The sequence below is a fragment of the Pestalotiopsis fici genome (genome assembly GCF_000516985.1).
Source record: "Pestalotiopsis fici W106-1 unplaced genomic scaffold PFICI_Scf_3, whole genome shotgun sequence".
NCBI lineage: Eukaryota > Fungi > Ascomycota > Sordariomycetes > Amphisphaeriales > Sporocadaceae > Pestalotiopsis > Pestalotiopsis fici.
The window spans coordinates 3799178-3823617 of record NW_006917093.1 but is presented as its reverse complement, the minus strand read 5'-3'; the positions used below and the strand labels follow the sequence as shown (position 1 = coordinate 3823617).

The window sequence follows — 24440 nt, the reverse complement described above, 5'->3', positions numbered from 1 at the left end:
CACTCAACCGCCACATACAATTGTCATTCTCCATGCATGCCCCAGGCAGACTGCTAAATGATCTCTCTGTGCCAACGAATCATTGTGATTGTCATTTTACAAATTTCTAGGCAATACTAACGTTGAAAACATGGAATATAACCGCTTATTCTATAGGCACTGCGAAGTGGATACGCACTATGCACAGATACGAAGTCGCATAATTTTGTTAGTAGGCTTGGTAGGGTATACGCGGTAATGAATTGATCTTTAATTTGATGATCGCCCCTACATATGTACATAGTAGGCACATAATGATTTGATCTGCGAGGTAGTAAGAATTGAATGCTCGGCGCTCATCTCATTGGCTCGATATAATCCAGAAGGCCTGTACCTCGGCAAGCAGTTTGAGGACCATTGCTGGACCTCCACCACTGTCAGCCTTTCTGCATACTTTTAACTATATCATTTCTGGCACTGCCATCAGTTCCAAAGATGAATTCCGGACAGCAGTACGACTTGAACAAGCATCTGTCCCGGTTTCTCGCCATCCCCTGGTGCGCCAAGCACCTACAGGCGCCGGGGACTGAGGTGATATTGCCGCCGGGCCGGACCCCAGATCAAGGCGGGGAAGAGGAGCTCTGGGCCCGGACGCTCAACACGCCAGAGACGTTTCCAGCCTTTATCGCATTCTACCGCCGGCCTGCGGCAGACCGCGGCCAACAAGATGGCATCGCAAAGGTGGACAGAGTCGACGGTCTGGCCGCCGTGGGCCGGGGACTCGCGGGGTTTCCAGCAATGATGCATGGCGGCATCGTGGCGACGCTCCTCGATGGCATTGCCGGGCTGGTCCCGGGCGTCAATCAGCAAGTCGGCGTGTTTCCCGATACTCGGTTCGTGACGGGTTATCTGAATACAACCTATTATCGCCCGGTGCCAGTCCCGGGTATTTTGATGCTTACGGCTTTGCTGGTCCGGCACGAAGGTCGTAAGCTCTTTGTCGAGGCTACCATTCAAGATGACAAGGGAGTGGTCTTAGCGAAAGCAGACGTATTGTTCATAGAAACCATGAATCGGTCACAATTATAAATTCTCGTCTTTTGAATAGACAGGAAGACTTGAATTACGATCAACAGTGAACTAAGTATTGTCAGTAGTGTCAGATTTATCTAAAGCACATCATCCAAGTCAAATATTTGATTCACGGGGCCATTTATTTACAAACATAATCTACCTGGAATCCTGTGTGCATATGCTCCAATGATTATTTACTGCGTCCAGCCACATTGTGTACTGTGAAAAAGTCCGATGGATATAATGTTCCTCATTATATATATCGTGCCGCTTTCCTTTGCTTCGTGTTGTTCCCTGATTTCACTGTTTATTTTGTTTCTTCGTAGATAGTCGTATATCATTCATCGATAGTTGTCATTCCGACCTGTGTATATAATCCGATCGCTGCGCCGAGGATCAGAGGGCTCATCAAACGAATACCTCCTGGGCCGTGGATCCGTGGCGACATAACGTTGGGCATTCTGGTAATCGAAATCTCTCTCATCATGGGATGTAGCATGTGACCGCCTGTCAGCATGGACTGTACGATTGTCCTCGACATATTGCGCACGCCTCACATCTCCTGTCCGGCTCCCGCTGACCTGACTCATGGTGCTTAGCCTCTCAGCCTGGCTCCGGTTGGCACTTGGACGCCGCACGTATATGATTTCGTCAAGTTCAGGAGTGCCACGTCTTCTAGGCGGCGGGCCCTCAATCCCCAGAACCCCGTGAGTACTGCGTGGTCGTTCGTAATCGCGGTCCCTGCGCCGAGTGTTGGGAGGTGGTAGCGGTAGTCGATCATCCGCCCTGCGCGATGGGCCATCATAATAGTCGCCGTTCCCATGGCGCTCCATATTTTTCTTGGCCTTTTCCTTCTTGATTTCCTTTTCTAGCTCCCAGTCTTCCTTGTCGCCGTACGTTACACCCTTGGGCCAGTACTTATGGGCAGCATACGTTGCAGCTGCCACCGAGCCTAAGAAGACCAAGGATGTCTTGAGGCCGCTTGTAGTGGTTGTCTTATCCTTGATCTGGTCTTTCAGCTGCGACTTCCTACTCTTATCGCTTCGTGATGGCGAGCCGCTAGAGGATCTCGACGAGAAAGAATCACGCCGCCTTGCGCGTGACGATCGCGGTCTAGACCGTGATGGAGATCGAGAGATCGACGACCGACGACCCATCCGAGAGCGAGATGGGGAACGAGAATAAGTAGGGGATGGAGATCGAGAATAGCCACCTACGAAGGAGGCAGGCGAGCTTCCGCGAGAGTGATGACTCCGCTCCATCCTGAGCTGATTTGGCAAGATCAGTGCGAATTGGATTGATATGTAAAGCTTGGTTGAGGGCGTATATCTGATCTTTGCAAACTAGCCTATAGATTTGGTGCTTCCCTTTCTCAAAAGGTGCCAGCTAGTCAGTCGGCCAAGATGAGTATGCAGTCAAGCCCCGCAATGATACTGCGCTGGCTCGGCTGGTGGTGTGATCTGAGGACCGCGAGACTTGGACGAAATTCATCACTCGATATTGTCTCTCGCGTATAATTCTTCTTGTACGGCGCATGTAACGCAACTAAAGCACAACTTTTCGATAGGCGGCCTCGTGATGGACGATTGAAGGGTATAACCAGGAGAGCTGTGCTGTCACGACCCGGAGTCCTACTTGGTTGTTACACCATTGATGGAATAGGACCAACCAGTATTTTTAGGATGCGAGGGAATATTCATGCGTAGAGACGAAGCAGATTATGCGGGCAATGATGCATGCGAACTGTGTAGCTTATCCAAACTGGCTGCAGACAAGCTTTATGTCCCATACTTGGCACCACCTACCTACCGTGACGGGGCGTCGGGAACCCGCACACACACACACATGTCCATGGTTTTATTAATGGCCGGCCACTGACGACGACGCTTGGCAGATCCTGGTAGGCAATGATGCACCATCATCGATGGCGGCTGAATTGGCGAATAGGATCTAGCGTCGGGCGAATGATGCGTGATCGGTTTAGCAGTTGTTGGGCTAGAGACATGTACGTACTATGCAAACATGGTTGGAGAAACGTCGAAGCTTATCCTGTGTCGCCCGTTGGCTGGCTAGTTGGCTGGAAATATGTGCGCAGAAAACTGGGAATATTCCGAAGTGTCCGACTGGGACAGGAATACATGCATGGTCCGATCGAAGATGCCGCAGGATTGGTGGTGGGCGGATGTTTTACCTGCCTCATCTCTTTATTCGACGAAGTCTCAGCCCAGGAACGGATTGCCTACGAAGAATTTTCACCAGGAAGAGAGAGAAAAGAAAAAGGCCGTGAGACGAGGACTTCCTGTTAATGCTTGCGATAAGTCCGAGAATAAACTTGATCAAATTCCAAGTTGTTTGCCATCTGCCGTACAGTTGAAACCGCTACCAGCTATGATGTCAATGTACTTGTACTGGTACGGAATTTGCGCTGAGAGCACTCCGCTACACGGGCATCACGTCTTCCACTCGTGTGATGTTCTCAGATTTGTACAGTAGTGACACTGGTTAAATTCAGTCATAACCATTCTTTGCTTGAAGAAAAAAATATATTCATCCAACTCAAGCGAAGCCAATGTGTAACATGGGTATTGGTGCAATTAAAGTCATCCATGGATGATATTGTTGTTTCAATGAGAGGTAGGTTGGCTGGTTGGTAGGTACTATGGATCAACAATTTCTATATACTACAGGGCAACCGTGGGGCGTGTTTAATGGCTTTTTAGCGGCTCCAAGTCAACTGAGTGAAGCGATTGGTGGTTGCAGATGCACCCAGAAGATGTCGAGACCCGCTTTGTTCTGGACGCGTCGGGCCTGTCTGTACTCGACGCGCCACCAGCCAAATCTTTGTGATGCGTCCAAAGCATACAAACAAATGCCCGAGGCACTTCGCACTCTGAGTGATGCACAACAACGGATGCCTGAGTCTATCTGAGGGCATCAGTTAGTTGCGGCAATGGTATCACCGCCTTCCTCGGCCAACGGACCGGAACCGTTCGATTTCTCCAAACCGTTTGAGGGTGTGGTCGTGTGCTGCACCAGCATTCCCCCCGAACACAGAGCAAGTTTACACCCCACTTGGCCGGCTCCAACGTTGAGTTCGCAACTGGCTGACCGTTTGTTTGCTGCCCTCAGACATACATAGCAGACCGCGTCAAGGAACTCGGCGGTGTGCACAAGTATGATTTGACACCCGACGTAACGCACTTGATTGTGGGCGACTACGACACCGCAAAGTACCGCCATGTCGCCCGCGAACGACCCGACATCAAGGCCATGGCCGCCAGCTGGATCAGCGCCGTTCGAAGCTATTGGGTAAAGGATCAGGAGTTCGACTATAACGCCCTTGAAGCTGAACACCAGCTCAAGCCATTTGAGAGCAGCGGCGGCCTAGCTATGAGCAATGTGCCCGAGGAACAAGAGCGACAAAAGCTCCTAATATGCCTGACGGGCTTCGAGGAACAGGACCGTCACTACATTGAAGAAACGGTTACGGCAAATGGTGGTAATTACATGGGCGACCTCTCTAGAAAAGTCACACACCTGATCGTTTGCAAACCTGAGGGCAAAAAATATCAGGCCGCCAAAAACTGGAATATCACCACGGTATCCATTGAATGGTTGGATGACAGCGTCAAGCGCGGCTTGATCCTCGACGAGACCTGCTATGATCCAACCCTGCCAAAGGAAAGTCGTGGAAAAGGTGCCATTACGCGCAGAGAAATGAAGAGACACTCATTACCAGGAAAGCGTCCTCGCGACGGTTCCGACGCTGTTCAGCAAAACGGACCAAGAAAGTTGAGAAAGAGTGCAAGCATGCGATTAAGTAGCCAGGGAAACAATCTCATGAACGAGATACTTGGTGCAAGGCAATTTTCAGCAGAGGCGTCCACACCAGGGCTGCCGCAGGAGTTCGAAAGTGTAGAGGTGCGGACGTCCGTGTCTATACCGGCGCCAAAGTCGCTGCCGGTAGCCAGAGCGTCGCCGTCTCTGCCGCCACCATCGGCCGAGCCCACCCAACCGTTTGGCGGTGTCTTCAATCTATGTCGTTTCATGGTTCATGGCTTCTCCGAAAAGAAACACAAGATAATACACGATTACCTGACTTCGCATGATGGCCAGATTGCTTCTTCAATGTCAGACCTCGCCTCTGGCGCTCATCTGGAGCCACAAGATCAACGATTTTTGGTGGTCCCTCAAGTGTCACAACCAGACTCACACCCAATCATCCCGGAAGGCGTTCACATCGTCACCGAATTCTACATAGAGAGGTGTATTCATGGGAGACGGCTCTTTCACCCGAATGACCATGTCTTGGGAAGGCCCTTTCCCCGCTTCCCGGTTCCCGGGTTCGATGAGCTCACAGTTCATAGTACAGGGTTCAAGGACGAGCAGCTCAATCAAGTTGAGAAGACCATTGTGCAGCTAGGCGCAAAATACGCAGAGCGTTTCAACGCCCAAAGTTCAGTCATGGTTTGCCCAAGTCTGAAAGACGTGCGTACCGGCAAGCTGGACCTTGCGCTACGACACAAAATCCCTGTTGTGAATGCCGAATGGCTGTGGCAATGTATAGCTTCAGGGTTTCGGGTGCCTTGGGACAAGTTCGTCTTTGCCGAAGTGCAACACAAGATTGCCATCGATGTGGACCCGGAACTAGACAAGCAGCGACAGAAATTACAACGGTCCCGTTCTGAACCGGTCGCAAAGAAGGAAGCAAAGTCAGATCTCCGTGCCCCTGCAGCCAAACGTGTTCCAGATACAACGGCATTTTCCGAGGAGGCTGTGGCAGGTGATTCCGTGTCAAAAGAGCACCGAGCAAAGGTGGCACCGGCTATTGTACAACAAGACGACTCCGCCGTTGATGTGTCCAACTATGATACGGCACCGACACACCAAGCACATGACAGTGTAGAAACTGGACCGCTATCCGAGGTGGGCGGGAATGCTCTCAATGAATCACTACAGGTATCACCTTCGAAAAACGAGGCCCGTAAGACTCTTCGCCGCTTCCCTACAGGAGGTACGATCGTTGATTCTGAAGGTCTTGATGAGTCTGACGCCGTCAGTATCCGTGATGGGAGTGCTGCGCCAGAGAAGGACACAAAGGGGCCTAGTCCTTCGCAATTAGAACGAGCAAACAAGCAGAGAGCAGAAGATGAGAAGGCTGCCGAACGGCTTGCCATGGCGAAACAATTCACCAGCCTCATGGATAAGCCGCTTGCAGACGAGGCAAGCAATGTTCCGGCAGCTCTGACATCTGCCACGAAACCCCAACGTCGGAAGCGAGAAATTTTCGGGCGCGCCATATCCAACGTCTCGGCAGCATCATCCGCCAGTGCTGAATCTGCCACCACAGCCAGCAAGGCGCTACGAATTGACAGTGTTAAGAGTGCTCCTGGCTCCATCGACTTGCTCGACGAAATGCTTAGTGGAGATCAAGCGCAGAGCGACAAGGATGAAGAGTCCAACAGACCCCCTGCTACACAGATTGGCTATGATGACCCTCAGGCTCGAAAGCATCGAGCTGAAATGATGGATAGGATACAAGGAAAGAAACCTGTGGCTGCCAACCAGCCAAAGCCTAGTCAGGACAAGCCTAAGAAGGTGCCGCTGGCAGAGGCCGCAGCTGTCACTACTTCTGGGCGACGAACCAGAAGAAAGGGGTTTTGATGATAAATGACAATTAAAGGACACACGAAAGTCGCCAACTCAGGATCATGGGCCACGATTTAGTGTATGAATAGGGACAGGAGTATATTAGTTGGCTAAACATTGGGCATTGATTTTATGTAACCAATATTTTGGCCGCAGCAGCACATCTCTAGTTCTTATAGGATAATAGTCCAGGAATGATGCATGATCATATTCACACTCTTCGTTTCTTATACTACTTCGCATGCACCGATAAGAAAAAAAGAGCCTGGCCACCAATGGTTTCCTCTCTTTAGGGGGAGGGCTCGTCCCATAATCGTTCGGATATGATCTCGGCTCATCTACACGCTCCAAGGCAGCGAGCGCCTTGTACGACGAGCCTCGGGTCCAACAGCATTACGATTATGCTCGTTACCGTTGAACCTGTAGCTATCTGCAAGACCCACGTTCTAACTCGCGAGAGGCTCACAGGTTAAAGGGGGTGGAATAGAATGTGTAAGTGGCAATCGGGATACTTCAATGCTAGTCCCTAGACATATCAGTCGTTTGATTGACAAAGGGTTATTGAGGCTGATCACAGTTTGGACGAAGCGATTCAGGTAGGCGGGAAAATGGTTTGCTCGAGACTGTTCTTTCTCGCTAGATACCTACCTGTGCGGCATCGTGATAAGATTTAGATGGAAGTTTCCAGTCGCCACCGTTAATAGAAAAAAGAAGAAGAAGGACTGGACTATCGTTTCCAGAGGGACCAAGGGAAAAGTTTGTTACCCTGCATCTCGTTGATTCATTGTTTTGCCAGCCACATCATACATGAGCTTGATGAGGGCGTTCCTGAGCGGGAATGTCGTTTTTTGAGACGGCCCGCCGAACTCAATTAGAAAACAGGGGAGATGAGCGCAAAACCATACGACTTATTTACCTACCTGGCGAGCCTGGTGACGATTCAGTCGTGTGGTTGGCGGCGAGTGAAATGCGACAAGACGAAAAGGGCCAATCGAGACTTGGCGGAACCTTGAGATATCTGTTTATTTCCATCATCTTCCAGGAATAGCTTGGCCTGTTTGGCCTGTTGAGTAGTCCCTGGCCAAAGGCAACGACTTGATTGCATGGTCCCCTTTTTTCATGTCTCGGGACGTTGTAACTTCTCAATACGGCAGAGATCGATAGATTCAATGCGCCACCATCGATCTCTTGAGCATGGCTGGACATGAGTAAGACATTAGATGGCCATGGTTGCACGGCGGATACGGTAGTATTGGTTAGCCATTGACTGCTGACAACGAAGCCAATGTGTGTTGATGCACGATTATGATACCAGAAAAAAAGAAGAGAGTGGCAAAAACCAAGGACGATACGATTGAACTACTATGGTAACATTGGTATTGATCATTCACGATTCATGTTCTTGCTGATATGCGCAGGAGAGGGGAAAGGAATTCGTGGTCCAATACGGATACTGATTTACCCATCTTTATCGGATTATATGGTGGTGTGCTCAGCCCAATCAAGTCAAGTCAAGCCAGTCATTTGTGCGTCGCGGCAGCACCTGGGTGCTGATTATGTTGGGCAGCCTCTGAAAAGGGTTGGAGAGTCGACCGACTTGCATATTACAGCCTCACAAAGATGATGATCGGCCGTAAGTTGTAAATTGTACCTTTAGCAAAACCCGCCCGACTCGTATGTGAGGAATATGTGAGTTGTGTAAGCTGTCAAACGGTGGAACTGTAGTTGGAAGCCCTTATTGGACCTTTGTGCTTCCCCTCCAAAAATCAAGCCTCTAAAAGCTCGAGGTCATGCTAAAGGGTCAATGCGTTCGCGGAAGAAATAAAAAAAAAAGCACTTTTCTATGATCATCACTGACGGATGACGTTTCCCCACATCTACAAGAGTACGAAGTTATCTCGTGTTCATCGTTGCCTGATGAGTTTTGCCTGCCAGAGGCGCATTCTGGGCTCTCTTGGGGAACCAAAAGGCGTCAAGAAAACACAGCTCCAAAAAGTAACTTCTTCGGGCGCTTCCGATGGTGAGTGAGGCAGTGTGTCATTTGGTCATCATATTTGGCTTACGCTTTTCTGAGCCAAGCCATATAGACCTGCAGCTAGAACAAAGTCATCGAAGGACCCCGAGAACCAAACAATAGATTGCTGAGAATGAAACCCTTTGAGCATTAGAGGCATGCAGTCATAGGGAAAAATCTAGGGTAGCTAGTTGAAAGGAGGCTAGATCAGTGGCGCAGTGTTCAGCGGCGCAAGAGGAGCTGGAAGGATGTCGGGGGTCCAGGAGGAAGGGGACGGAGGGGGGGAAAAAAAAAAGGACGCGGAGAACCGTGGCCGTGGGAACGGCTGTTGATGTGACTCCAATCGACGGACTTCGAACACGTCCCTACTGCACAGGTCGCAGTCTTGGGATCCTCAGCTACGAAGCCCGCGAAGCGAGCTCTAGACCGCGGTGTTGTTATTGTCGTGTCGTGTCAGGGCCCCTCTTACACTGGATATATCTGGACCCTCGCTTGTTGGCACTCTTCGTGCTGGCCAGGATTGTCGACGACTCTTTTTCAGGTTTTTCTCTCTCTCTCCCCCTTCGCGGTCTCGAGGACAACAGCGAGGTCTTTGCAGGGGACTGAATACTCAGTGTAAGTGAAAAGGCATGTGGTTTAAACAAGGGTCTGGGAAAGGTGTTGTACTCCCGCGGATCCGCTCCATCTGATTGGACAGCCCTGCGCTCGCCAAAACCATGATGATGACATAGTTGCACTTGTCACTGCTTTCTCTACCCCAAAGACGTCACTGCAATTCGCTGCCAGGCCAGAGAGCCACATCCCAACTTTGGATGTACCGGCTCGCTACCGGACGGATACCTCCTGCTGGTTCGTGCCCTCGGGAAGAAGACGATAAGGTTCCTCACGCCTGCACGCATGCGCGCTGCCTTTTGCGCCATCGTTCAGTCGTGTACATGGGGGTCTAGTTTTGCGTAGATTCACTTGTACGCTACCGAGTATATGTATATTGCATGTCGTCTTCAGCCTCTAGCGGGGCAACGACTTTTGGAGCCTGCAAGAACTTTGAGAACGGCAGGCAGAATCAGGATGGATACCTTTTTTAGTCTCCAGAACCTCCGTTCAATACACGTCAAGTAGCTCCAGACATAACTTTTGGTTCGCCGCCGTCGTCTGAGGATTCTTGAGGAATGGATGATCTTCTTCCTCGCAGGAACTTCTATTATCTGGCCATGACGGCAAGCTATTTACAGGTAGTACACAAGCGTAATGTATGTTCCTTGGGCAGGTGAACAAGGTAAGCACTTGAGATTGGCAGGCAGGTGGGCAGACAGGCAGGTAAAGTACATAGGTAGGTAGTAGGTAATGTACATAGAGTAGATCAATGGTCCCGAAAGATACCTACATTAGTAGGGTAATATAATGTAGGTACTGACGCTATGCTATTAGTTGGACGGCTGTGGACGGCTACAAGGGGTCCGGTGTCTATCCTGGGCAAAAGATGACCAGACGAAAACGACACCGGGCAATGACTACCTACCTACCTACTCACCACGCCTGGGAGATTTGCATCATCCCATTTCAATCTATTTTTCCTGCCTCGTGGACACACACCAGCAGTACTGTACAGCACACACAGCACAGCAAAGCTACTTGCATACCTTGTCATCCCCCATGCCCCATGCGACTTGTCCATTTGGTGGAACCCCCAGCTGTGCTCCAAGTCCTTGCGTTTGGCCGCTACACGCCAATCAATAGAACACCCGAGCGCCCTGCCTCAGTTTCACGACTTCTTGTTTCTGCTTGCTTCATCAGTCCACCCAAGCCGCCCACCTCCCAGCTGCAACTGCATAATGCATGCGTACCTCACGTAGATCCCCATACCTAGTCTCTTATTAGATATACATACATACACACGAACCCAAGCCGGGCGCGCCAATTTTCTCTGCTTCTTTGAGTCGCGCAACCTTTTTCCGTTCGAATTCTACCTAGCGCTACCTACAGCATACACTATTAGCTTTGCGCTGTCGACCCTTGCGCTTTTTGTAATCAACTTACAAGCCTACCGCGGCGCTGGGTCTCCACTGTACTACTACCCACATCTACTATACGACCGCCCTATCTTCAGTCTCGTTCCCTACTTTCTACATCTCCGTCTTCTCTTTTCCCCCCAACAACTATATTCTATACAGACCGTTCCTACTTCCCATACTCCACGGTGCGATTTGTCAACTTTGCAACCAAAAACATACACACACGACTGGCTGCGGCCTACTATTCGGGACTAGGTCCCTCCTCCGTTCGACATGACGACTAACAACGTCCCACCAGCCGTTACTGCCGTGCCAGCTGCGCGCATTGAAGACGTGGATACCTTTGCTATCCGCCTATATCGAAGAGCACGAAATGCCGGTGCGGACTTTGTAGACGTTGCTACCGTGGTGCGCAGTGTTCACACTGTTTTGAAACACCTGAAAGTCGAGGCCGAAGATCCGGGCTCTCTACTCAATTCGGACCAGAGTCCTGTCTACGTCAGACAGCTAACGCCTATTGTCGAGGACTGCGAGTTTACCTTGAAACAGCTCGATACAATTCTGGAGAAATATGGTGCCACTAGTAGCGGGAGCGAGGGTGAGGACCATCGCAGACCCTCGGACGAGAGGCACCTCGGCGCCAGGGAACGAGACATGGTCGCTTTGGTTCGCACCAAGCTCGAAAACCAAAAGTTGAATATCGACATGTTCCTCGATACTGTACAGCTTCATAACCCTTCAAAGTCCCACCATATTGTGGACACCAGCAACGCAAATCTAGAGCCGATCAAGGATCAAGTCGACGCCATCGCCTCGAGGATAATCCAGCGCAGGGACTCATCCCTTGGTGAGGGCGAGGATGAGCTCTGGCTCCAATTTAGAAACGAGCTGGAGAGGGCAGGTTACTCCAAGGATGTTTTGAGAAAGCACCAGGTATGTTACTACCTCACTCTATCGTAAACGCTACCTAGGCCTATTCACTCATTCTACTGCACAGGATGTCCTTAGGGCATATATACGTCAACTTGATGAGCAGAGCGTACTCTCCGGCGGGAAGACACCAACCGTGCGTGGATTTCTCGAGGCATACACGCCCACCAATGATGCTCAACGCAGCACTCCATATCCTCTTGACGCTAGAGGTGGATATAGCCGCAAGGAGATGCTACCAATCGTAGAAAACGAGAAGTTTGCCCCTTCAGTAAAGACGGAGCGATCGTATCCGGATCATTACCTCCCATACCCTTCAAGTCTACCAAAGGACACTACCAACTTGTCTTATGACGCGCAGTCTTCTGAAGACGGTGACTCCATGGACAACAACATGGCTCTAGTGATTTCAACCAGGGATCTCATGGCGCTGGACAAACGACAAGCAGATCTGGCCATTGCCATGGACAATATGCACTTACAGTTGCCGCCTCCTGGATATCCACCCAACTTTGCTCAGGATCCGGCTCTGTCTGCATCCCCCCAGAGTCGCTTCCTCGAGGCCCCTCCGAACGGTGGACTACTTACTTCTCCAGGCTTGCCTGCCGTGGATGAGTATGGATTGTCACCAAGATTCGTCCCGGCATATCCGCCGCCACCATATGGTAGCTCGCCACCGCCATTACTGCACTCAAACTCTATATCAGCCCCAGCTATTCCTGGCTCTACGGCTCTTTTACCGGGTGCTCACGGTCAGCCTCAACGCTACGCTCGCCTTGCACCGGATTCTCAAGGACGCGACATTCCGCTCGATGCACAATGGACCAGAGTCAGGCGTCAGTTGATATCCCCCGTAGTACTCAACGAAGCTGGTGTCAGGTATGAAGCACGGCCCGACTTTGTTGCTATCCTGGGCGTTTTTACAAAGGAAGAGATCAGTGAATTTGCAAGGCGGAGCGCAGAGGTTCGAAAGAGCCGACATAGATTCCACCAGCGTGGGACTCACGATGGCAAGGACCGCTACCACCCCGACAAGTATAAAAACTGGGATGTGGAAGCACAAAACAAAGACGCTGATAGTCACGGCCGGTACCGTGCAAACAGCGAGTTCTCTGCTTCTTCTACAGACCTCTATGATACTTCCGATGAGGAATCAGAGGAGGATATCCCGCGCCATCGCACGCGAGGTCAGCAAAACAGCTCTGAGGAGAGAGCTGACAAATACGATTATGAGGAGAAGGGAACCAAGGTTTATCCCTTCATTGTGCCCTCACCCGAAAAGGAGAAGGAAAACAGCCATAGCCCCTCGGCTACGGTCATGCCCAAGCCTATCCTGAAGAACAAGAACGATGATCCCCACGTGCGATTTGATCCAGAGCCCAAGGTGTTGGATAGTGCTTCACCTCGCTCTGTCCCTCGCCATGCTGAGCGCTCAGAAAGAAGGCACCGTGCCGGCTCAGATCGTGATCGTCACGCTCCACGAAGCTACGATGATCGGAACGATCGTTATCGTGACAAGGAGCGGGACAAGCAACGCGAAAGGGATCGCGATGACGATAGCAGAAGACACCACCGACACCACGAAGGCAGTCGCCGACGAGATCGCGATCAGGACGACTACTCAAGAAGGCATCGAAGGGATGATCGTGATCGATACAGAGACGAAGGCGACCGAAGCGACGATCGGTCCATCAAGAAACGAGTGCGAAGCGAAACACTGCGCGCTGTCGGCATTGGTGGTGCTGCAGCCAGTCTACTTGGTGTCTTGGCCGAGGCCGCCTCTGGATTCTAAACTACGCACTGTTGCTGCAGTGCCAATTGGTATCGATATAGCCGAGGTTGCATACTTCTATGATGAGAGACGGATGAGCACCCTCAACTGTCAATACCTCATATACTCAAACGAAGCATGTTTATTGGAGGGCAAGGTACTGGAGTTCCGCTGGTATGAGCCATGTTTGTGCTCTACTACTTTCGTTTGTAAGATATCATATGTCGGTCCGGAGAAGCACAATTTGCCTTTACATTTTATAATTTAGCCACATCAAGTCCGGGGGCTGTTTGTCAGATTATGTATCTATATGGCGGAGTTTGATACCCATTTTTTACGCCACGAGCTGTATGATCATTTCAATATACGATAAAGATGTATGACTATGAGAATTTCAAGAGACCTATTTCTAGAGGCTTTAAACTTGCTTCACTGGAGGATGATGACTATTGCTTTCACAAATGCTCAGACTTCCATATTGCTAGCCGTCTGACAGTAAAGATGCCTACAAATGATGCCTACCCTCGGCCATGTTCGACTTAACAAGCTGACAATGCCATAGCCTCGCAACATCATGAAGTTTCATTTTCAACTTACACATGCAACTACGCTGACCTACCAATATGCAGAAACTTCACCCACACCTTCTCCCATGCTCCCCAACATTCCCACAAGATATGCCTCACTCCTCATCTCTGTCCGGTCAATGGGCTGGAAACACTGCCACTGGGCGGAGGAATGCGTATCAAACCAGAAAATAATCAGGAAAGCTTCTACCCCGCTTCCTTTGGGGGAGGGGGGCACTTCTGGCTCTCGGAAGGGAGGGGAAGCCACCGATAACCAGAGCCTCAAAAGTTTCTAATTTCCCCGACGATGTTGTTGTGTGTTCTGGAACAGCGGAATCGCGGGGCGCGCCGGAAAACGTTTGCTTGTTTCCCCCCCTCGTCCTGTCTGCATGTTGAGGTGAGTCAACCCGAGCGAGTGGGTTGCAATAGGGTAGGTAGCTTGGAGAGGGGGGAAGCTTGGGCGAGATGTGTGTGGTTGGAGGCTGAGTAGGAGCAACTGCTTTGCAGAAGTAGTCGACATAATGTAGTATAGCCTGGGTTCTTGGGGCGTTCTAGAAAATACACGAGAGCGGATTGGACGAATCGCGAGTGACTCGAAAGGTACTTGAAGGATACGAAACAAAAGGTGCAATAGTTGGACTGGAGAATTGATTAGTCTATACCGACCCGAGGAAAACCGGGCGACCGAAACAAGCAACAAGACAAATGCACTTTGGCTTCCTGCCTCCACATCTAGAGTTCCGATCATATCGCACTTGATATGCACAACGGGCATGAAGCAAACCAGAGTGCATTTGTGTCAGCTGAGCTGCACGCCAAAAGCTCACCTCGGTGGCTGCATTTAGTCACTCCGGCGATGCGGCTCCAAAACGGATCAATTCCGGTACTTGATTGGACAGTTTTTATTTCACTGCCTACTTGAGACACCCTCCATGGCTGCAGTCTTTCTGCAAGGCATACACACGCTCTCTATCCATGGTAGTAGCTTCGCTTGATCTCTTTGAAATCCGCTATACTTGCAAAAAAAAACACATGCTTTTCTTCTTTCTCTTATTCCGCCCACCGACGCCTCTAAACAGAAGGAAGCAGGCCTGTTAGATAGCAATCCTCTCCAACGAGTACTGCCCCACCTGCTGACTCCGGAGGTGACCCTTTTCACGTGTGCTTCTCTGCACAATCTCACCACCACTGGCAATCTTTGACTTTTCGATGCGACCCTTGACCTTGAGTCCTAGGGGCAGGGCTTCTGAGCCGGGTTCCTTGACCTGGAGGCTGATGGGCTTGGCCAGATCAAACCTCTGCTTGGTGTTGGCCTCCTTTTGGGCAGCCTCACAGTACCTGACGGCCTCGCCCACGACGCCCTTGAGGTAGGTTGCTTCCTCTAGGCCCTCCAAGGCCGTGGAAACCTCCAAGGTTAAAGCGGCAATAACATCGCCCGCTTCGCCAAGGGAGATTGTAGAGTCGTTGAGCAGCCAGCCACTAAGGCCAATGGCGTCGACGCAACGGCTGAGGAGATCAGCAATGAGCTTGATGCTGCCATCCGGGGGCGGGTTCAGGTCAGCGTCCTCGTCGTAGTCGGTATTGTCTTCTACATAGCGAGAGGTCCAGGCACCCTTGTACAGCTCGATGCGCAGCTGCAAGATAAGGTCCATGATCTCTTTTGGTTTGAGGGTTGCCTGCAGTGCTTTGATCATTGATGATGCCGGGCAGTTGCCCAGTTTTGCAAATGCTACGCTGAGCCCTTCCTCGCGGATACCTGCATTGCCTCTCAAGATCGACTCAGCCTTGAGCACCTCTTCCTCGAGATGATCTAGCTCTTGGTTGATGTCCTCAGTTCCTGCGGCCCCTTCCGCAGTGCTATCCATTAGCATCTTGGGTGCCGATTGCGCTTGATCCCGGATAGCGTCCAAGGTGCTCATACACCGAACAGCGAGAAGCAGTTCTACGGGGCCAAGGGCGGTCGCCCGCAAATAGCAGGTCAGGAGCTCAAAGGTAGGGTTCAGCTCGGCAATTCGTGCAACCAATTCGCTAGCCAACACCTGATCAATGTTTTCAACTCCAGATATATCCTCCCGCAAGGCGGATTTGACATTTGAGATTGTGAGATGCCCAGCAGCCGCAAGGTAAGTCAAGACATTCGTGTCTGGCAAGACGTATACGAGACGTGGAGCAGCGTTATCCTCTCCCTGTGCCTGGCTCCATTGAAATGCTCTGCTAATGGCGTACACAATCCAACGCTTATCAACTCGCGGGAACTTGGTCATGTCTTTCGGCCACACCCATTCAGGGGCGGACTGGATTTCCCCGTTCGTTTGCTTTGCCCCATTCGTGAGTGACGAGTCCTTGAGAGACAGGCCAAACTTTTGAGCAAGCAAGTCTTCAAATTCATGGATTGCATCGCCGTCAAGCAGCTCGTCGGCTTTTTGCACATCCTTGGTCCAAGCACCTAGGTAGTCTCCAAAGACGGAGCCGGGCAGGTAATTTGCAAAGGCCGAAGAGCCGGCAGGTCGCTTTGTGAGCTCGGTAGCCACGCGCTTCGAGTCTGGGATTCCACAGCCAATGGAGTCGATCAGGAGTCCTTCGGCCCTCCGCTTCGTGCGGAACTTCGGGGCTTCAAGTTGAATGGCCAGAAGTTGAGGCCCACTGATACCAATAGCCAGCTCCAATTTCGAAAAGTAGGCGACGAGGTCACAGCTTGCTAGTTTGGATGTTTCTGGTTCAGCGTGGCTCTCCAGCTCTGTGGTCGCACTGCTTTGTAATGATCGATATTGAGGGTTGTATACACTGAGCAAGCTCTCACTCGAGGCAAGAATAGATGTCTTGGATAGCCTCACGAAAGAAGTTGCGTAACCGAGATCCATTTGGGAGCTCACTCTAGGAATGCTGGCTGTCAAGTCATGGACAGTAAGAGAGCCGTCGGCAAGCTCAGTGAGAGTGCCAGAGCGCACATCGAGACGGTACTGTGACGAAGTCGGGACCTTGTCCGTCGGAGTAGCCAAGGGAACAACATGAAGCTGCACAAGACCATTGTTGGACTGCGCGAGTCCTTGGGACTGCGAGATAGGGCCCAGGAGATGCAAGTGACGCATCCGTCGGCCGTCTGTTTCAAGACTGGAAACGACTAGCAGTATGTCTGCATCAATATTGCCCTGCGCGTGGTTGGCGACGGAGCTAAGGGCATCACGGTTGCCCTTGAATATGCCATCAATAACTTCCGAAGCACGAGCCGACATACACGTCTCAACACGGAAGCCTGACTTTGAGCCGAAAGCAAGATCCTGGTGCAGGATGGCTGGGCTGGTCTTCCATTTTTGTTTCAGCACCTCGCCGTCCAGACCGATGATTTCTCCATCTTCCTGGACCAGAATGACCTCGTCGCCAGAAGACTCTTGCGCTTCCGATCCTTTCGAATCGGTGAGACGTGCTGCCAGATAAACAACTCGCTTCGACGAGGGTAGAGTGAAGGTCTTGGTCGAAGATGTGGTCTTTCCGGAAGACTCGACTACGTCTTTGAATAGAGTAACCTTTGTTGAGGGGTCAGCGGTAGCTGCGTACGTATAACGCGCAATATCTTTGCTGTTGGGAATTCTCCGGCGCAGCGAGCATGGGGAGCAAGTGAAGGCCGACTGAGGAGGAATTGGATACGAAGTGACAAGCCGCGCAGATGATACCTAGAGAGATTTAGTAGATGTCACAGAGAATCACATGGTCAAGGACACCCATACATTGTAAATGTTGACAGCCTCTCCATCAATTCCCACCGTCACCTCGGAGCGCTTGCGTTTCCGCGAACCTTCAGCAGTTCCATACACCTCGCCAACGACATAGCGGCCTGTCTTTGGGTCCAATGGCCTCGGCAACGTTGTAAGCACGTAGGGCTTCTGTACATGGAAGTTTGAAGCCATCGTGACATGAACTGTGGGATTGCGACGTTGTGCAAAGTAATATAGTCACTACTTCACAATCCTGTCGGCTGCTCGCGTGGCTGTTCAACTTTTTTTTTTCCGAGCTTCAGAAAAAAATCGGTCGGTGAAAAGCGACACAAGCACCGGTTGGTGGGGCATTGATCTGGGGCGAAAGCCAATTGGTCACATCTGCGCCCCACCCAGTCCACCCGTTAGCCTGAGTTGAATTTATGTAAGCAGCGTCCAGAGTTATGTAGTGGAGCTACGTAGAGTTGACGAGTACGTACCCTGATCAGTACCTCAGGTACGCTAAGCTTGCTAATTAATTGCATGTAGGCGGGCAGTCGCGGTTGAATGACGAGGTCGCGACTGAGCGCATAGTGAGACGCGCCTCAGGCGTACCTTCTATCTTGTCATGACAACTGCCAAAGTGAAATTCCACAGAGTTATAGAAGCAACACCCAAGTGATTTCTTACCACTTTGATCTATTTTACTATTTCTTTCAAGAAGGAAAAAAATAATTTTGTCAATCACGCGTATACGCTTAACGCCCCCGACATACATGGCGATACGCATATCAATTTGCACCAACCCGTGATTCCCGTGTGTTCTACTCTGTAGACGCAGTGCAGCACTATGGACGGCACGGGTGAAGCTGATGCAGATGCCAAAAAAATTCACCCCTTCTTTTCAGCGACAAAGAACACTGCTCCATCGATACCCGTCTCAGCTATAGCATTACCTGTTACCCCAGATCCGTCCTGCAGTCCTGGCTCCGACAAGCTTTCTGCTAGGGCGGATGCATCTATAAACATTCTCGACGACAATGAGCCTGCGCAAGGACGGACCAAGCGACGTAAGACCGACTCTGACGCAGAGCCTGAAGAGTCTAAGCCGCAACGCAAACGAGGACGTCCGAAAGGGAAGACGAAGCCGAAAGTAGCAGAGGGTATCAACATCGCCGAGCACTTTGGCCAGAAGAACGATGCTACGCACAAGAAACCCGAAGTCCAAGGCGAGCCTTGCAATGATGGTACACTACAAACAGACACACATTCCAAGATGCTGCATTCTGCACAACCAGTCCCACAAGCTCAACCGCCTTCAGCAGCTGTGGATGCACAACCGGCTGAGACTTCCATTTCCGACAAACCATCACAAGAATCAAAACCAAAGAAACTCTTGAAGTTCAATCCCAAAACCGGAACCATCGGTTCTCCGCCCAAATCGAAAGCGCAGAACATGGACGAATCGGTACCAGATCAAATACCTGCAGCTCGACCCAGGAGGTCCAAGAAAGGGACAAGCTTGTTAGTACATATCCGATATGGTCACGATGACGCTGCCCGTACCCGAATCGCGGAAAAGATCGAAGAGATATTCAGTGGCGTGAGGTATATCTCTGCCAAGAACAGCAAGCTTGTTGCATCTCAATTATCGGGAGAACAGAGCAGTTCGGCTCCTAGTCAAGAAGCGCCCAGCAAACGCTCTTTGAAGAAGGATCAGACGCTCAAGGCAGCCAAGGCTGCTCATCCATTCTTCAATTCTAAATCCAAGACAACTGTGACAACTACAACTGCGAAAGAGCTGCCAAAATCCCCATCGAAAAAACAATCCATCTTCACGTCCACCCCATGTTCACCAAAACAAATACGCCAAAAACCCACAAAGTTCAATTTCCCGCAATTCGGTCCGAAGTCTGGTGGTACCAAGTTCCCTGGTGCTCAACAGGCAGCATGGCCATGGAAAGGCATGGTTCACATTCATGGCGATGAGCGTGATACAAATCCGTTTTGGCCTATTGCATCCCGCCGAATGGACTCTGGAGGTAGAAAAGCCAAGGGTCGTGAGATTGAGTTTTCGGCAACCGAATCAGTCATGCGGGCTGTTGAGAAGAGGCTCGAATTAGCAAAGCTGGCGGAAGAGGTAAAATTGCTCAATAGCGATGATTTTCTTCCTCCACCGCCAACACTCCGTTTGCCAGGTCGTCATTTTGAAAGTGGCAAGAGACTTCAAGAAAGATTAAGATCAGAGCTACGAACCCTGGAATCAGGAGATCGGACTCAAGCGCATCCTGCTATTTTGAACGGCTTTGATTCCCTGTCAAGATCTTTGACTGCATTCGACCGGTCAACCTGCGAGAATATTGCCTGGACGCAGAAGTACTGTCCCACATCAGCAAGTGAGGTGCTTCAGGGCGGCAAAGAGGCTGAGCTTCTCCGAGACTGGCTTCAAACTCTGAAGGTTCAAACCGTAGATACAGGCTCATCAGACAATGGCACTGCAAATGCTAAGTCGGGCCCTGCGAAAAAGAAGAGGCGGAAGAAGCTTGATAACTTTATCGTATCAAGCGACGAAGAAGACTTGTTGATGAATGAAGAATCCGATGATGAATCAGCATGGCTGCCCCAGCATAGCCATGGGAGCTCAAGGAGGACTGTCGTGCGACCTACTTCAACGAAGGTTGTGAGGTTTATGAATTCTGTCCTACTCAGCGGACCTCATGGCAGTGGCAAATCGGCAACGGTATACGCAATCGCCAAAGAACTTGACTTTGAGGTGTTTGAGATAAGTCCAGGATCGCGAAGGAATGGCAAAGACATTGTTGAGAAAATTGGCGACATGACTCGAAACCACCAGGTCTCTCATAAGCAGGAAGCAGCGAAGCTCGACGATGCTATTAATGAGGACGATGTCGCCCGTGAAATCTCGACCGGTAAACAAGGCATGATGACGGCCTTCTTCAAGCCAAAGGTTGAACCCAAAGCCAAAGCCGAAGTAAAGCCCAAGGGCGAATCAGAACCCCCGAGGAAGACATCCAACAAGGCTCAGAAGCAATCTCTGATTTTGCTTGAAGAGGTCGATATCCTCTACGAGGAGGACAAACAATTTTGGGCTACCGTTATCGGGCTCATGGCCCAGTCCAAACGCCCATTCATCATGACTTGTAACAATGAGTTCCTGGTGCCACTGCAAAACCTTGCTCTACATGGTATTTTTCGGTTCAGTGCCGCCCCGACAGATCTCGCTGTTGATCACTTACTCCTGATCGCGGCCAACGAAGGGCATGCGCTGAGTCGGGATGCCGTCCAAGCTCTGTACGAGTCGCGTAGGAACGACCTGCGTGCTTCTATTAGCGAGTTGAATTATTGGTGCCAGATCGGGGTCGGTGATCCCAAAGGAGGTTTTGGGTGGTTTTACCGAAAATGGCCCAAGGGGTCTGATCTCGATGAGCGTGGGGATCGGATTCGGGTGGTCAGTTCGGATACATACCGGACGGGGATGGGCTGGCTCGGTCGGGATCCAGTCAGCAACTTACCCATCCGATATGTACAAGACGAGATCACTCGACAGGTCTGGGAGAGCTGGGGACTTGATACAAGCGAGGATCAATGTTGCTTGAACGATCTGGAGCAGGTAATGATGCCAAACACCACGCACGTCTCACGTGGAGATCGTATCGCCCTTCTCGACGCCGCAGACTCTTTTTATGAGTCGTTCAGTGCAGCAGACATCATCTCACAAGGTGCCTTGTCAAGTCTGAATCAAGTCTCTTTGGATCCCACATTGCCGCCTTCTGCAATTAAGACCAAAGACGACTTCATCATCGGTCTGCAACCTATAGACGCCCCATTGCTGAGCAGATATAATACTGCGACATTCGATATGGCTACGAGCATCAGGAGCTTCGCTAGCTCACAACTGCCAAATACCAATCTCACTGGTCATTCTGAGCATTCCCAACTCGACGAAAACTCAGCCATCAATAAGATCAGAGCTAACATTGGTAAACTCGCTTCCCTGTCTGGCATCACTCGACTCGACTACAGTATGGCCTTTGATCCTATTGCCGTTTCCGATAAGTCTTTGGGCCAGTCTTCTGGTCATCTTGACCCGTCTGTATTCGACCGTACCATGAAGATGATTACACTGGATGTGGCGCCTTATGTGCGTAGCATTGTCGCTTATGACCAGCGGCTCCAAACGGAACGATTACTACGGAGTAATCTGCTTAGCGAGGGCGGCAAACCGAAGAAACGAATGCGCTCGACGCGTAGTGCTTATTCTGCGCTGGAAGGCGGTACTCGAGCCAGTACGCGACGGGAGAAGTACTTTTCTGCAGATATAAATCCCCATCTCGTCATGAAGACAGGGGGCAGAGGTTGGGAATTGCTGACGAATGATGTACATACCATGAACGAAGTGCCAAATAGTCCAAACTCTTCCGCGGTGGACAGCGATGAGATGAATAACCCTATAGCCTAGAATAGTTGGTCGCGGCCTCATATGATATATGGTGATAGCTGAGCACAGAGATTGGACCGAAGATAGATGGGATGAATCCAACAGATCGCTACATATATCTACTTGATCAAATTACCAGAACGTGTGCCTTGTGATGTTGTCGAAGTTATGAAAGCCAATATTTTGGAATTTTGAAGAACTCATTTCAATGGGTCACAGATAATAACGAATTAGGAAGAGTAATTACAAATAATGATAATTAGATGAATATTATTACAGTGGTATCTAGTCATTTCTAATCATGATTCATAATTACGGGAAAGCATTGTATCGCTTTCCGACAATGGTTCCATTACCGACTGAGGGATCAGTGTAAATGGTCAGGATATCAGTCGAATTGTCATAGTCGACGCCGCACTTTTCAGAGAAGCCGCTAAACATGTCGACGCGCTCCTGGAGATAGCTTTCGAAGCCGCTTCGGGAGCAGGTGGTGGCGGGGCCATCAATGCAGTTGGTCAGGGGCTGAGGAGCACTGTTGACGAGGACGCGGTAGTATTCGCCGTCATCGTAGCCGTAGCTTCCGGTACAATTTAGGCGCTCAATGGCCAGATTGCTGAGGAAGGGGAGCACGTGGGAGCTCTTCCAGGCCCGGCGGTAATTGATGCGGTCCAGGGGCATGGTATCGTTGATCTGGGCCTCGCTGCCGCCAAACTCGGAGTTGTTGAACAGGCCCATGGCGACAAAGACCATGGGGGGCAGCTCGCGGTGGGTAAAACTGACGTAGAGGTCCTGGGCGTCGGCGTCCTCGCTCATGAGCAGGTTCGCGGTGGCGTTAAACCAGGGCAGACCGGCGTACCCGGCGACTTGGTTGCCGTAGCCCACATTGTAGTGGTAGCGGACGTCCTCGGTGTACTCCCATGACAGCCAGTCATCGGGGCTGAAGAGGTCCAGGTCGCAAAAGGGCGAGCTGCCGCGGATGACGGACTCGTAGCCGCACAGCTCCATCATGCCGTAGACGTCGTTGGTGGTGAAGTTGAATTCGGGGGCGGCATCGTTGAAGCGGGCGATAATGGGTGCGGTGAACTTTTCCTTGTACACGTTGGACTCGTCGCTGCCCGAGGACGACGAGTAGGCCGGGCAGGCCTTGTAGGGGGTCAAGCTGTCGGCTCCCGACTCCTCGGACTCATAGATGCTTACAACATTGATGGTGTTGTCATCCAACTCGAGGCCCCGGACGAGCGACTGGGCCGACTTGTACGTGCGCTCGGCAGAGGAGGTGTATACGCGCTCGGGCAGGCGGAGGCCCGGGTAGCGGAACGACAGGTCGACACCGAGCTCCGTAGCCTCGAGTCTGCCGACGCGGGTCAAGAGTTCCTCCTCGGCCTCGGAAATCGGTGCTGACCAGGTGGCCAAGAAGTTCAGGCTGGGGATGGAACTCCAATCGATGCCAGTGTGGTTCTGAAGCTTCTCAATGAAGGGCTCAATATATTCCTCGTAGTCAAAGTCATTGGCAAAAATGGCCGCATGGCGAGACAGGTAGGCTGCTCGCGTAGCCGAGCAACCCTGTGGGGGGTCTGGTGATGTCTGGGGATCTTGAGGCTCAAAGTACGGAGCGATGCCTGCAAGATGTTCCAGCGGGTTGAAGTTATAAGTCGAGTACAGGGCAGAGGCCGAGGTTTGCAGAGCGAGCGGTAGAATGTTGAGCAAGAGCTTGCAGCTCCGAGGGGAAAGATGTGAAGAGGAAGACATGACGGGCGGCCTCACAGTAGGTCAGGCTATGGTGCGTCTTGTCTTTGTTGTTCGTCTAATGATATACCACCCGGCAAACTGCAACCTGAGTCAAGACGGTTAGTGAGGAAGTGGTTTAAAAGTTCATTGAGGACGCGGAACAGTGAAGAAGCTTATATCACCAAACTCAATTGAGCTGCAGACTCTTTTACTAAGTAAACAATTGACCTCATAGTCGATCTCCATATCCGGGTCGCTCGTCCTTTCATTTCGCGATGAGTCCGTCCAAGCGGCGATCGTTTGTTAATGGAAACTCAGTGTTTGGCGTCATTGGGACCACTAAATCCAGGCCCTTGACCAGCTTCTGCCAAGCTAGACACGTTCTTGGCAATGCCTAGCCCCGAAGCTTGACCATTTCTCCCCCACATTGTCGGCTTTGACGGCCAGCGGGTAATCCCCTGTACCTGGCCGAGCCTGGCAGGCCTAGCTGCGCTGGCATACTGTTGGCAAGGTTGGGTTCTGGGACGGCCCAGTCACAAAACGTCATCGTCTGGCACCACCCCCGT

At 51.1% G+C, this 24440-nt stretch overlaps 7 protein-coding genes across 7 annotated transcripts; 4 read left to right on the top strand and 3 right to left on the bottom strand.

Annotated features, from left to right (window-relative positions):
- Positions 1-474: 474 nt before the first annotated feature.
- On the top strand, positions 475-971 carry PFICI_05291 (uncharacterized protein; the record flags this gene model as incomplete). Its single annotated transcript, XM_007833872.1, has 2 exons — positions 475-872; positions 920-971. 2 exons carry the CDS (start codon positions 475-477, stop codon positions 969-971), a joined length of 450 nt encoding a protein of 149 aa, XP_007832063.1.
- A 423-nt stretch (positions 972-1394) lies between these two features.
- On the bottom strand, positions 1395-2210 carry PFICI_05290 (uncharacterized protein; the record flags this gene model as incomplete). The annotated part of the gene is made up of 1 exon (XM_007833871.1): positions 1395-2210. The coding sequence occupies one exon, from the start codon at positions 2208-2210 to the stop codon at positions 1395-1397; it is 816 nt and encodes a 271-aa protein (XP_007832062.1).
- A 1793-nt stretch (positions 2211-4003) lies between these two features.
- Positions 4004-6717, top strand: PFICI_05289 (uncharacterized protein; the record flags this gene model as incomplete). The annotated part of the gene is made up of 2 exons (XM_007833870.1): positions 4004-4112; positions 4196-6717. 2 exons carry the CDS (start codon positions 4004-4006, stop codon positions 6715-6717), a joined length of 2631 nt encoding a protein of 876 aa, XP_007832061.1.
- Positions 6718-11001: 4284 nt separating this feature from the next.
- PFICI_05288 (uncharacterized protein) lies at positions 11002-13450 on the top strand (the record flags this gene model as incomplete). The annotated part of the gene is made up of 2 exons (XM_007833869.1): positions 11002-11661; positions 11726-13450. 2 exons carry the CDS (start codon positions 11002-11004, stop codon positions 13448-13450), a joined length of 2385 nt encoding a protein of 794 aa, XP_007832060.1.
- A 1639-nt stretch (positions 13451-15089) lies between these two features.
- Positions 15090-17900, bottom strand: PFICI_05287 (uncharacterized protein; the record flags this gene model as incomplete). The annotated part of the gene is made up of 2 exons (XM_007833868.1): positions 15090-17666; positions 17721-17900. 2 exons carry the CDS (start codon positions 17898-17900, stop codon positions 15090-15092), a joined length of 2757 nt encoding a protein of 918 aa, XP_007832059.1.
- A 637-nt stretch (positions 17901-18537) lies between these two features.
- On the top strand, positions 18538-22167 carry PFICI_05286 (uncharacterized protein; the record flags this gene model as incomplete). The annotated part of the gene is made up of 1 exon (XM_007833867.1): positions 18538-22167. The coding sequence occupies one exon, from the start codon at positions 18538-18540 to the stop codon at positions 22165-22167; it is 3630 nt and encodes a 1209-aa protein (XP_007832058.1).
- Positions 22168-22458: 291 nt separating this feature from the next.
- Positions 22459-23895, bottom strand: PFICI_05285 (uncharacterized protein; the record flags this gene model as incomplete). Its single annotated transcript, XM_007833866.1, has 1 exon — positions 22459-23895. The coding sequence occupies one exon, from the start codon at positions 23893-23895 to the stop codon at positions 22459-22461; it is 1437 nt and encodes a 478-aa protein (XP_007832057.1).
- Between the last annotated feature and the right edge of the window lie 545 nt (positions 23896-24440).